Below are 13,848 nucleotides of genomic sequence, written 5' to 3'. Positions count from 1 at the left end.
GGTCAGGAGATCGAGACCATCCTGGCTAATACGGTGAAACCCCGTCTCTACTAAAAGATACAAAAAACGAGCCGGGCGTGGTGGCAGGCGCCTGTAGTCCCAGTTACTCAGGAGGCTGAGGCAGGAGAATGGTGTGAACCCGGGAGGCAGAGTTTGCAGTGAGCCGACATCGTGCCACCGTACTCCAGCCTAGGTGACAGAGCGAGACTCCGTCTCAAAAAAAAAAAAAGTCCATCTGTGTGTACTCACTTTAGCAGCACATACACTAAAATTGGAATGACACAGAGAAGATTAGCATGACCCCTGCATGAGGATGACATGAAAATTCATGATGCATTCCATACTAAAGGGAAAAAAAGTCAACACTGAAATAAATGATGCTGAACATTTACTGAATGACAAATAAATGAACACCTCTTCAGAAAATTCATTTGTTTAAAAGCAAAGGTCAGGACTGAAAAAAAGAGAAGAAAAGGGTCAACTAAATATATAAACTGTAAATAAGATATACTGGCTTTGTAATTCATGAAATTACAAAAGACACCTATGGATCCATGCACATCACATTCATATGCAAAAACTACTTCATTTTAACTATGCTTGAAATTTCTTTTTGTGAAAAACAACATATTTTTGCTTTATAACAACACAGTGTTAACTTTTCTATCCTGGGGGTACTAGAACTTAGGACTGGTGTAACTTTCTTTACCTTGCTGTTAGAGTAACATTTAAAGCTTTTACCCCCTATAATGATTACCTTTGGTGAGCGGCTTTTTTTAATTGTTTCTTGATTTCTTTGGAGTCTTTCAATTAAGGGGATGGCAAAAGAGAATGTCTTTCCTGTTCCTGTCCGTGCTTGAGCTATTAAATCTTTTCCTTCATATACAGGACCAAAGGTCTTAACTTGAATAGGAAAGAGATACGTTACCCCTCGACCTGTAAAATGAGATTTAATTAAAATACTTCTTTACGACTAGCATTAGGAAAAAATATATTCATTTGAAAATGACAATCATGATTCTTCTATGTCTGCCTAACGACATATCACCTGGTGACACAGCTATTCTTACCACAAACAAGAATTACTAAAAAATTAGTCTAAACTTTTGACAAATGTATATAAATCTTAAAGCTAAAAACAAGTCAGAATATTGAAAAGGATGATGTAAAAGTAACTGCAATTAAAGAAGAGCTACTTCTCCATTCTTTTTATGTTCTCCTTTTGGTCAGAAAAGGCACAGGAGTTTTACAAAATCTAGTGATAGATTTTTAATTGCATATCCATTAAAACTGCATACCTTTGGGCCAGCCGTGGTGGCTCACGCCTGTAATCCCAGCACTTTGGGAGCCCGAGGCGGACAGATCACAATGTCAGGAGTTCGAGACCAGCCTGACCAACATGGTGAAACACTGTCTCTACTAAAAACACAAAAATTAGCCGGGCGTGGTGGCATGCGCCTGTAATCCCAACTACTCAGGAGGCTGAGGTAGGAGAATCGCTTGAACCCAGGAGGCAGAGGTTGCAGTGAGCCAAGATCGCGCCACTGCACTCCAGCCTGGGCAATACAGCGAGGCTCCATCTGAAAACAACAGCAACAACAACAACAACAAAACCACATACCTTTCAGAAGCTTTATAGTCTCTTCAGAAATAGGAAAATTGGAGAAGGCTCCTTCTTTCTGTTCACGTGTTAAGGTCTGTAAAAATGAAATCAATGGCCTAAATAATATAATTTACATTCAACTCTTCTTCATTTACTGTTTTTAACTTTGTACAGATTCACTTACAAGGAAACTTAGTGGAACACTCTTTTTTTTTCTTTTTTTTTTTTGAGACAGGGTCCCACTCTGTTGCCCAGGTTGGAGTGCTGTGGCACCATCACAGCTCACTGTGGCCACAACCTCCGGGCTCAAACCCTTCCCACCTCAGCCCCCCAAGTAGCCAGGACCACAGGCGCACGCCACCATGCTCACTTTATTTTTTGTAGAGACAGTGTCTCACCATGTTACCCAGGTTAGTCTTAAACTCTTGGCCTCAAGAGATCCTCTTGGCCAGGTGCTGTGGCTCACGCCTGTAATCCCAGCACTTTCAGAGGCCGAGGCAGGTGGATCACCGGAGGTTAGGAGTTCAAGACCAGCCTGACCAACATGGAGAAACCCTGTCTCTACTAAAATACAAAATTAGCCAGGTGTGGTGGCGCATGCCTGTAATCCCAGCTACTCGGGAGGCCGAAGCAGGAGAATCACTTGAACCCAGGAGGCGGAGGTTGTGGTGAGCCGAGATTACACCATTGCACTCCAGCTGGGACAACAAGAGCGAAACTCCGTCTCAAGAAAAAAAAAAAAAAGATCCTCCCACCTTGGCCTCCCAAACTGCTGAGATTACAAGCATGAGCCACTATGCCCAGCCAAAAAGGTTATTTATTAATCTAAATGATACAGATGTAGACAAAATTATAAAGATTAACACAAGCCTATAAACTAAGCTAAAAGAAATTACATAATGAGGAATGTAAAGTTTTTCTGAAAATAAGTTAATTTATTCTATAGCTTTTGAAAGCTTTTTTATTCAGGTTGCTAATACAAGAGAAAATTACCGTAAGTTTGAAGATTTCTTTAACATATATACAAGTTAGCATGACATTATCATTTAACATTTATTGAAAACTCTGTACACTAATGTGTACACAGAACAAAAACAGTATGCCTACCCAGTCAACTTTACTGTTCATGTGTTTAAAGAGACATACACTAACAATTTTCAAACTTGGAATTAGATAAAAAATAATTTCAAATTCAAATTGCATGCCATTTAAACAAACTTCAATGCTGCTGTTACCTTTTTACAATTAAAAAAAAAATTACAAAAATAACACGCTGTTGGCCAGGCAGGGTGGCTCATGCCTGTAATTCCAGCACTTCGGGAGGCCAAGGTGGTAGGATCACTTAAGTCCAGGAGTTCAAGACTAGCCTGGGCAACACAGTGAGACCCTGTCTCTATCAAAAACAAACAAACAAAAAATAAATAATACACTGTCATTGTAGAAACTTTTGAAACTGGCAGGGCCCAGTGGTTTATATCTGTAATCCCAGCACTTTGGGAGGCCAAGGCGGCTGGATCACTTGAGCCCAGGAGTTCAAGACCAGTCTGGGCAGCACACTGAATGAAACACCATCTCTCCTAAAAATACACAAATTAGCCAGGCGTGGTGGTACATGCCTATAGTCCCAGCTACTCAGGAGGCTGAGGTGAGAGGATCACCTGAGCCCAGGAAGGATGAGGCTGCAGCAGTGAGCCATGATTGCACCACTGCACTCCATCCTAGGTGACAGAGTGAGACCTCATCTCAAAAAAACAAAAAAAAGAAAAGAAACTTTAATAACTACAGAGGAAAGAAAAACAAATTTAAAAGTTATTTATAATCCACTCAGCTAAAGCCACATTTGAAACACACTCCTCCAATCTTCACTCCATGCACATAAAATTTTTTAAACAGAAATAAAATCACACTGTATATACCATTTTATAATCCTTTTTGTTATTGTTGTTGTTTTTGAGATGGAGTTTCGCTCGTATTGCCCAGGCTGGAATGCAGTGGTACGATCTCGGCTCACTGCAACCTCCGCTTCCCAGGTTCAAGCAATTCTCCTGCCTCAGCCTCCCAAGTAGCTGGGATTACAGACATGTGCCACCACACCCAACTAATCTTTTTGTATTTAGTAGAGACGGGGTTTCACCCTGTTGGTCAGGATGGTCTTGGAACTCCTGACCTCAGGTGATCCACCTGCCTCAGCCTCCCAAAGTGCTGGGATTACAAGCGTGAGCCACCATGCCCATCCTATTTTTATCTTTTAACAAGATACAATGACTACCTTTTCTACTGTAGACCCTTTGGGATAACTGTATTCTTTTTTTTTTTTTTTTTTTTGAGACGGAGTCTCGGTCTGTCGCCCGGGCTGGAGTGCAGTGGCCGGATCTCAGCTCACTGCAAGCTCCGCCTCCCGGGTTCACGCCATTCTCCTGCCTCAGCCTCCCAAGTAGCTGGGACTACAGGCGCCCGCCACCGCGCCCGGCTAGTTTTTTGTATTTTTTAGTAGAGACGGGGTTTCACCGTGTTAGCCAGGATGGTCTCGATCTCCTGACCTTGTGATCCGCCCGTCTCGGCCTCCCAAAGTGCTGGGATTACAGGCTTGAGCCACCGCGCCCGGCCGGGATAACTGTATTCTATTACATAACTATTGTATGTTTTATTTAAACCAATTGTCTACTATCAGACATTTAGGATGTTTAAATATGTGCTATTATCAACAATATTACTGTGATAAGAGTACTTATTCATAAATCTCTGCACACTTCTTGATCATCTCCTTAGGATAAATTCCTTTAAGTAGAATTCCTAAACTCTCATGTGATCTAAAGAAAATAATAAACTGTTAAACCTATTATAATACAGATTTTACCAAGCAAAATCCCACCAAAGTGAGAAGCAAGCCATACATTCCACTGTTAGCAATACAGATTTAAAGGACATTATTTAGATCAACAAACACATGTGCTTCCTGACAAACAGCAAATTCACAAATTAAAAAAAAAAAAAGTCAAAAGTCATAAGACAAGGATTCAACATCTTTTCCCAACGCTCCCCAAAGATTAGGCATTAAGCTCAAATGTATATCAGCAATTATCATATTTAAAGAATATAAAGAATTACTAATTATCGGCCCGGGGTAGTGGCTCACACCTGTAATCCCAGCACTTTCGGAAGCCGAGGCAGGTGGATCACTTTGAGGTCAGGAGTTCAAGACCAGCCTAACCAACATGGAGAAACACCATCTCTACTAAAAATACAAAAATTAGCCAGGCATGGTGGTGTCTGCCTGTAATCTCAGCAACTCGAGACGTTGAGTCAGGAGAATCGCTTGAACCCAGGAGGCGGAGGTTGCCATGAGCTGAGATTGTGCCATTCCACTCCAGCCTGGGGAACAGAGTGAGACTCTGATTCAAAAAAAAAAAGAAAGAAAAAAGAAAGAAAAGAAATTCAAGTAGGTGACCATCAAGCAATTCAGAATAACTTTAGGAACCCAAATGTACAGAAAAGGTTTAAATTTGACTATTTCTCCCACCAGGCCCCAAGAAAAAAGTCATACAATGAAATAAACAAGGGCCAAAGGAAAAAAGACTCAGACTTCATCTGTACAGACTCTCTAGTGTAACTAAAAGTAAGTACTAGACACTAATCAAGAAATATTATATAATCAATTATGATTAGCCTAAAAAAAATCAAATCAACCTATAGTTCAAGTATAACGTCAAATGCAAAATAAAAAGCATCCATACCTCCTCTAGTTTATTATCACTTGATTTATGAGTAGAACTATCTAAGGATGATACTCGCTTTGATTTTTTTTCATATTCATCAATATCTCCATTTGGTAGATCTTTTCTTCTTGACTTATGAGATTTAGAGAACTCATCTGAAAGTCTATTAAATCCTTCTTCAGTGTCTCCATTTAGCTTCTCTTTCATTTTAGTTTTTTTGGCCTTGGGAGCATCCAGGTCATCTGTAACACCATTTTCTCTTGTTTCTGATTTCTCATCTGAGTCATAATGGTGCCTTGACTTCCTTCTGTCACTCTGTGAACAAACAAAGTAGCAATGACAAGATGGTCAGAAGTTTTCTTTTAAGACTCTAGAGAAGTTAGCGTATGACTCCCCCACCAGTTCAGTTCAATCTACAGTTACTTTGAAAACCTACCTGGTAAAAATCCAGACTGGTTACTAATGCCAAGCTCTAAGCCTCAACTATTGCTAACTTTCTCATCCCATTCCTAGCATTCTCAAGACTCAGCCTCTAGCCCCTCTCTAATCCCTTCATAAGATTTAAGGAAAATTAAAACGGTTTCTCCTTAGGGAAAGAAAGACAACCCCAGAATTATAAATACTAAACAAACAAAAACTTGCAACATTTCCAAGAGAAAAAAATTAATACTTATTGAATACCTACCCAGCACTGTGTAATGTGTTTTCAGCTTATCTTGTTTAAATCTTCATAACAACCCTATAAGGGAAGTACAGGTCCATAATCCCTTATCCGAAATTGCGATATCCATAAAGCTCTGAAAACCGAAAGTTTTTTTGTAACTTATTTGGAGGCAAAACCTTACCTGAACTCATTTGATGGCAAAATTTAACTTGAACTAATGTGAAGCTCTTTATAGTCTTTATTTATCCCACTTAGTATGACTACTCATATTTAATATTAAGGTGTTTGATTACAGGTTTTGGGCCCCAAACCCTATCTGGGTGTTACCCTTCTAAAAATCCCCAGAATTCTGAATTCCAAAATACAACTAGTTCCAAGGATTTTGGATAAGGGATAGTGAACCTGTATTACCTTTGCCATTTTATTTATTTATTTATTTATTTATTTTTGAGATAAGAGTTTTGCTCTGTCACCCAGGCTGGAGTGCAGTGGCACAATCTTGGCTCACTGCAACCTCCGCCTCCCAGGTTCAAGTGATTCTCCTGCCTCTCAGCCTCCCAAGTAGCTGGGACAACAGGTGTACACCACCACCAGTAGAGATGGGGTTTCACCACGTTGGCCAGACTGGTCTCAAACTCCTGACCTGAGGTGATCCATCCGCTTCGGCCTCCCAAAGTGCTGGGATTACAGGCGAGAGCCACTGCGCCCAGCCACCTTTGCCATTTTACAGACAAGGAAATAGAAGTTCTAAGAGGGTTAAGCAACTTGTCAAAGATCCACATGTGGGATTTCCTGCAGCTCTAAGTACTAGAAATTGAATCTAGCACTGCCTGACTTGAAAGCCTATTCTCTTTTCACATTATACTTCCTCCCTGCACTTTGACAATTCACAGGTTAAAGGAAAACAAAACGAAACTATATAATTCATACAGAAGTCCAATTGTTATACCTCCATGGAAAAACAGTAATCCCTGGAATTTTTTTTTTACTTTTTTAATTTAGTTAGTTAAAAAAAAAAAAAGCACTATTCTGCAACTTCAATTTTAAAATGCCAAACTACTGGTCAGTGTTGTGATATTTATAGAACACAAGAAAGGATTTGGGAATTTAGGACTTTAGCCTGGTGGCTAGCTGTGGTGGCTCACGCCTATAATCCCAGCACTTTGGGAGGCCGAGGTTGGGCGGATCACCTGTGGTCAGGAGTTCGAGACTAGCCTGGCCAACATGGTGAAACCCCATCTCTACTAAAAATACAAAAATTAGCTGGGCGTTAATGGCACACGCCTGTAATCTCAGCTACTCTCAAAAAAATGAATTACCTGGTCAAATGTTCAAAACAGATAGCAGTGACTAGTGACAGTAAAAACTACCACCACCAAAATGTTCACCATAACTTACACAACTTTTAGAGTTCTTTCACATATAATTTTCTCATCCATAAAATTGGAATTGCTGTGAGAATTGAACAATATGTGTGAAAATGCTTTGCAGTTGCACATTACATCATCTGATTGATCTACAGTTAATTGCACTAGCCCACATCTTTCCAAACGAATAGGTTCTACAGAAAAACAAGATTATTTATAGAGTCAGCCTTGGGGCTTGAATTGCTCCTGGGCCCTGCACTTCAGGGAGAAGTTGAAGCAAGGCAAAGTGAAACCTCTCGGTCCAAGCCCAGTAACATCTCAAGGTGATTAAATACATTATTCCACTTTAGACCTACAATGCTTGCCACTCTCCATTTACTTGGTTTCAGTTACACTTTATATTCCCTTCTTACCTCTATCTTCTTACCTCTACCACATATCTTCTTCAATGGTTCCTCTCCTTCCTCCTCCAGTGGATGCTCCTTGAGTATCTGTTTTCTATGTTCACTTTTATTACTATTTTCATGGCTCAACACGTACTTCCAGACTCCCTTCCTCACCTACATTCCAACTCTAAGAACCTAAGGACCAGCTCCATATCTCAACACATCCAAACCAAAGTTATCTTCATCTCAATACCAGACCACTATTCGTTTTTATTTTGTTTTCTGAGACAGGTCTTACACTATCTCCCAGGCTGGAGTGTAGTGGCTCAATCATGGTTCACTGTAGCCTCAACCTCCCTGGCTCAAGTGATCCTCCCACCTCAGCCTCCTGAGTAGCTGAGTCTACAGGCACGAGCTACAGCTGCGACTAATTTTTTTTTTCTTTTTTGAGACAGAGTTTCGCTCTTGTTGCCCAGACTGGAGTGCAATGGTGTGATCATGGCTCTCTGCAACCTCTGCCTCCTGAATTCAAGCAATTCTCCTGTCTTAGTGTCCCGAGTAGCTGGGATTAACAGGCGCCTGCCACTATGCCTGGCTTTTTTTTTTTTTTTGAGACAGAGTCTTGCTCTGTTGCCCAGGCTGGAGTGCAATGGTGGGATCTCGGCTCACTGCAACCTCTGCCTCCCGGGTTCAAGCAATTCTTATACCTCAGCCTCCCGAGTAGCTGGGATTACAGGCGCCTGCCACCATGTCCAGCTAATTTTTGTATTTTTAGTAGAGACAGGGTGTCACCATGTTGGCCAGGCTGGTCTCGAACTCCTGACCTCAGGTGATCCACCTGCCACAGCCTCCCAAAATGCTGGGATTACAGACGTGAGTCATTGCACCTGGCCTTTTTTGGTATTTTTAGTAGAGATGGGGTTTCACCATGCTGGCTAGGATGGTCTCGATCTCCTGACCTCATGATCCACCCGCCTCACCTCCCAAAGTGCTGAGATTACAGGCGTGAGCCACCACGTCCGGCCTAATTTTTATATTTTTAGTAGAGACAGGGTTTCACCATGTTGGCCAGGCTGGTCTTGAACTCCTGACCTCAGGTGATCTGCCTGCCTCAGCCTCCCAAAGTGCTAGGATTACAGGCATGAGCCACCACGCCTGCCTAATTTTTTCATTTTTTGTAGAGATAGGGTCTCTACAAAACTCTACCTAAACTCCTGGGCTCACGCAATCCTCCCATCTTAGTGTTCCAAAGTGCTAGGATGACAGGCATGAGCCACTGCGGCTAGCCACCAGATCAGTATTCTAATGCTCCATTTCTTTTAGTTGGTATTCCAATCCGTTTCCAAATCTCTGGTTATCTTTCATAGTTAAAGGGCCGTCAACACATATTTCTGGAGAATTTACAATGTGAAAGCCACCAATTTACAACAATATAGTGAAACATAAGGATGGACAACGATTTGGTCATTTTCTTCAAGAACTTTTTGGAAATATGTGGCATAATATAGGAAAAATGAACTAATTTTACATAGAAATGCATAATAAATGTCAATCAAATGATAAAGATAGCTACTGAAACTAGGTAACTGTACACTAGGGTTGTTAAGAAAAACATAAACTAGGCCTTGACAGGTGGACAGGATTTGGATGCAAAAGACAAGAATTTCAAAACAAGCCTTTTTAAAAAATACCTGCTTAGTTTTCTGCTTACACTCTAGGTAGCTTCAGTAGTCAAATTCACAGAGCGAAAGTAGAATGGTGGTTGCCGGGAGTGGAAGGAGAGAGGAATGAGAAGTGGGTGTTTAATGGGCACAGAGTTTCAGTCTGGGACAATGAAAAGTTCTGGAGATGGATGGCGCTGACAGCTGCAAAACGATGTAAATATACTTAATGTCACAGAGCTATATACTTAAAAATGGTTAAAATGATAAATGTTATGTATATTTTAGCACAATAAAAGAAAAGTGTTAGCTGGAATGGCAAGTTTACCTTAGTGATAAGGTCAGAGAGGTAGATTCTGCTTTCTAAGGCTATACAAAGTAAATCTCACTCTTTGGTTGAATGTCAGCCTCCGAATACTGCCACCTTAGCCTCTTCAGCTGATTTCTTTTTTCCAGGTCAAATGTCTCGAGTAATAATTTTACCTGGGCATTTTTCAGCATCTTGTGATCCTCTGAGCGTTTCAGGATGTTATTTTCTTTTCCTTTTTTTTTTTTTTGGAGGCCATGGGGGTGGGAGGAGGAAAGACTACAACTCCTCTACAGGCTCCTTGAGAGCAGGGACCATTTCTTTACTTATTTAGTTTAACCTCCTTGGTGCTCAGCAAAGAGTATAGTACAAATTAGGTTCAATAAACACCTGCGGATTGAATGAAATTACTGACCGTAAAAGCTATTAATAATGCAAACCACACGATCTCCATCACTGACAAATTCTGGCAAGGCTCATTGTGACACTTTTCCTTAAGCCTCTATAGTTACTGAGGTTTGTAAACCTAAGACCGCTTTCCCCAGGATTCTTGCACAGGGGACAGGGTGACAGAAGCAACACATATTCAAAGCAATCATTTGTTCTTAATCATCTTCTAAGAGGGCCAATGAGAACGAAATGACAGGCGTCACTGCTTAAGGAGAGAAAGAACAGATTCCACGGTGATGGGAGCTTGAGTCTGCCCATCTCTGAGATTCAGGCGCCAACGGGAAGGGCTGAGGGGCCACGCGGGGGGGAGGCCCAAAGCCCAGGGCCATCTTTATCCAGGTCGGGAGTGTGGAAGTGGAAAGGGTCCCTGAGCGACCTCAGAGGGCCGAGGGCGACGCGAAGGGAGGCCCTCAGATGATCCGGCCCGGTTCTGACAGGCCATCATCAGGGACACACAGTTCCCCTCCCCGCCCAAGCCGGCGCAGCCCAAAAGGAGGCGCGGCCCATGCTCAGCGCACCTTTTGCCTCTCCTTCTTCTGGCTCTCGGACTCCTCCAAGGGTGCTTCCAGCTCCATAATGTCCCCCCAGAGGAGTTTCCCAGGCATTACTGGCCACCGCCGCCTCCCTCCGGGCACAGTGACCACAACCACCTACGGGCAGCGACAGCGTGAAAGGAAGCGGGGGCAGGGCGGCCGCCCGGCCTTGGCCGTGCGTCACTTCCGGGACACGCACCGCACGGCGGGGAAAAATAATCCCGGATACTCTCGGTTTAAGTCCTTCCATTGCGCCGCAACTTCTCGACCAATGAGTGTGAGAGATCTCAACTGGCCCACCCTTGTTGTGAAGTGATTGGCTACTAGAGTAAAACCCTGGCCAATCTCCATAAGGGAATCACGCACTGATTAGCATAAATTGTTCGGTTTATCTTCCCATCCCCCACTCCGAACTGGTCTCCTCGGCCCCGCAGAGTCTTTTGGGGGCTTCCCAGTGTTCACTGCTGGGGCTGGGAAGCCCTTCAACGTCGGTAGACACTGTCCGGCGCGCGGTGGGCGGGTGCGTGGGCAGGCCCGCGCTGAGGCCAGTGGGCACCGCCACGCGCCGCCTTGCTATTTGCCGCCGGAAGCTGAAGCCCTCCGCCCCGCCCATTGCGGGGGAGATGTTAACGACCAACGGTTTAGCGCGAGGCCGCGGGCCTGGCGACGGTGGAGAGTGGCTTCGCGCAGTTTGCGGTGGGCCAGATGGGCAGGAGGTGTAGCCGGGAACGGACAGATGTCCGTCCCTTAAGTCTTAGGTTTTAATCGTGAAGTTGGTCACTGGTTCATTGTGATCCTTCTCACGCTGTCCATTTGACTTAAGAAGAACCCCGAGAGGCCGGGCGCGGTGGCTCAAGCCTGTAATCCCAGCACTTTGGGAGGCCGAGACGGGCGGATCACGAGGTCAGCAGATCGAGACCATCCTAGCTAACACGGTGAAACTCTGTCTCTACTAAAAAATACAAAAAAACTAGCTGGGCGAGATGGCGGCCGCCTATAGTCCCAGCTACTGGGGAGGCTGAGGCAGGAGAATGGCATGAACCCGGGAGGCGGAGCTTTCAGTGAGCTGAGATCCGGCCACTGCACTCCAGCCCGGGCGACAGAGCGAGACTCTGTCTCAAAAAAAAAAAAAAAAGAAGAACCCCGAGAAAGGAATGTACTTGTCTGAAGTCCCACAGTCTGTTAGTGGCACAGTCAGGACCAGGGACTTCAGCTCCTGAAGCCGAGATCAGTGCTTTCTCTGACACATCACCCTGAAAACTTTGTTTTGCAATGTTTTAGGGAAGATGCTCCCATGAAACAACAGGAAAAACCCGAAGAAGCCTCACGTTTTCCGCTAGCCGAAAGAGCCAAAATGTCTTCCACAGAGTATCTATTTGAAGTGAATAAAAAAGGATTTAATTTTAGCGATGGGGATTAACTGCCCGTGAATCACAACCTTACACAAAACTGAAACTTTTGACAATACAAAGCGTAACTTCCTTAGTGTGTTTGTATACCTTTGCTTACTATCACCGAGGCTAGCTAGTTGCCTTTTCACAGCCATTTCTTCATCTCTTCATGATCCTTTCAACCCAGCTACTCAACCCAATGGAGACACAGGGCTACTTAGAAACCTCTTGATAACATCTAGCACACCGCCTTAAAACCTAAGCATCAAACTGTGTCCTAGCAAAATTACAAATTGTTAGGTGTTGTGGAGTTTGGGAATTGGTCCTGAACAGCTGGAACCACAAATGTTAAATCTGTGATTGCTTCAAGCCTTCTGCATAACTACGGCTTGGCCTGAAGGCAAGGGCTATATGTTTGTATGTAACTTTATGGATTCAATACTTACAAACACAAGGAGTGTTCAGTCATTGATGACGGAGAAATGCACCTCTCTTCCTAGGTTATTAGAATAGCTATGCATCTCTAGATCTGCAGTTTTCTACATCCTTTTTTCCTAATCCCTCAATCCACTCCCAACTCTACCATAGTAGGGTCTTTATCGCCCTATAACAGGGTATGATGATGTGCATAAAAACACAGTGTAGATATGGCTAAGAATGCCGCACGTAAAATTGGGATAAAAGGAACAGATGTTACTGTCCTGTGGTTGAAGGTTAATAACAGATGAAGTAAAAGTTGAGCTCCTGAGCACTCTGGCATTCATTTGTATGTCAGAGGTCCTAAGAGCAGACCTGAAAAAAGAAAGGAGTAGACTGTTCAAATCTCCCTATTCAAGTGATTAACAAGTATACGAGTGTTTCAGAATGACCTTCTGTGACTTGCAGCACTACAAACTCTGCCTTTCTAAGCCCCAAATTCACTGAACCAAATCTCTGGCTGCTGTCTGTGTCAGGTGGAAAGGGCAAGTATAAATTGATGTGTCAGTAATTTGACCAAGGAGTGGCTTAGCTGAAAAAAATATGTACCACATTACACATGTGTTCTCTGGGGATATCATTTTGCCTCAATCAACTAGAAAACGTGGGAATGGGATGCAGGAATGGAGAACTTTGTTTTCTTCATATTTGCTTCCTCTGTAAATCTAAAGAGGTTGTGTCTGATGAGATTTGGGGTTGGGAGGAGGCATACTGTGCATGAATAATTAAAATGCACAACAATTCAAGATACAATCTTATTAGAACATCTTTATTTTCCAAACATCTTACCAGAGTCACTGATACACTTTCTTTTACAATATTTAAGAATTGGGTGCTTCAATTGCTACTACTGTTACAAGGTCCTATAAAGATTTCCCTTGCCCTTTGCCTCAGCTTGTTTAAACTGACCATTAAGATATTAAAAGAGGCTGGGCGCGGTGGCTCAAGCCTGTAATCCCAGCACTTTGGGAGGCCGAGACCGGTGGATCACGAGGTCAGCAGATCGAGACCATCCTAGCTAACACGGTGAAACTCTGTCTCTACTAAAAAATACAAAAAAACTAGCTGGGCGAGATGGCGGCCGCCTATAGTCCCAGCTACTGGGGAGGCTGAGGCAGGAGAATGGCATGAACCCGGGAGGCGGAGCTTTCAGTGAGCTGAGATCCGGCCACTGCACTCCAGCCCGGGCGACAGAGCGAGACTCTGTCTCAAAAAAAAAAAAAAAAGAAGAACCCCGAGAAAGGAATGTACTTGTCTGAAGTCCCACAGTCTGTTAGTGGCACAGTCAGGACC

At 43.2% G+C, this 13,848-nt stretch overlaps 1 protein-coding gene across 1 annotated transcript in view; it reads right to left on the bottom strand.

Annotated features, from left to right (window-relative positions):
* Positions 1–10,880, bottom strand: part of DDX50 (DEAD (Asp-Glu-Ala-Asp) box polypeptide 50) — a 51,201-nt gene extending 40,321 nt beyond the window's left edge. The window contains exons 1-5 of the mRNA XM_011929473.1: positions 10,673–10,880; positions 5,338–5,634; positions 1,622–1,697; positions 742–936; positions 432–454 (exon numbers count right to left, since the gene is read on the bottom strand). Coding sequence (XP_011784863.1) covers positions 432–454; positions 742–936; positions 1,622–1,697; positions 5,338–5,634; positions 10,673–10,759 — 678 coding nt within the window. The 5' untranslated portion in view covers positions 10,760–10,880. The remainder of the gene's footprint in view (positions 1–431; positions 455–741; positions 937–1,621; positions 1,698–5,337; positions 5,635–10,672) is intronic.
* Positions 10,881–13,848: the final 2,968 nt, after the last annotated feature.

The sequence above is a fragment of the Colobus angolensis genome, unplaced genomic scaffold, assembly GCF_000951035.1.
Source record: "Colobus angolensis palliatus isolate OR3802 unplaced genomic scaffold, Cang.pa_1.0 Scaffold12, whole genome shotgun sequence".
In the NCBI taxonomy this organism is placed as follows: Eukaryota; Metazoa; Chordata; class Mammalia; order Primates; family Cercopithecidae; genus Colobus; species Colobus angolensis.
This window is presented reverse-complemented; position numbering and strand designations above follow the sequence as displayed.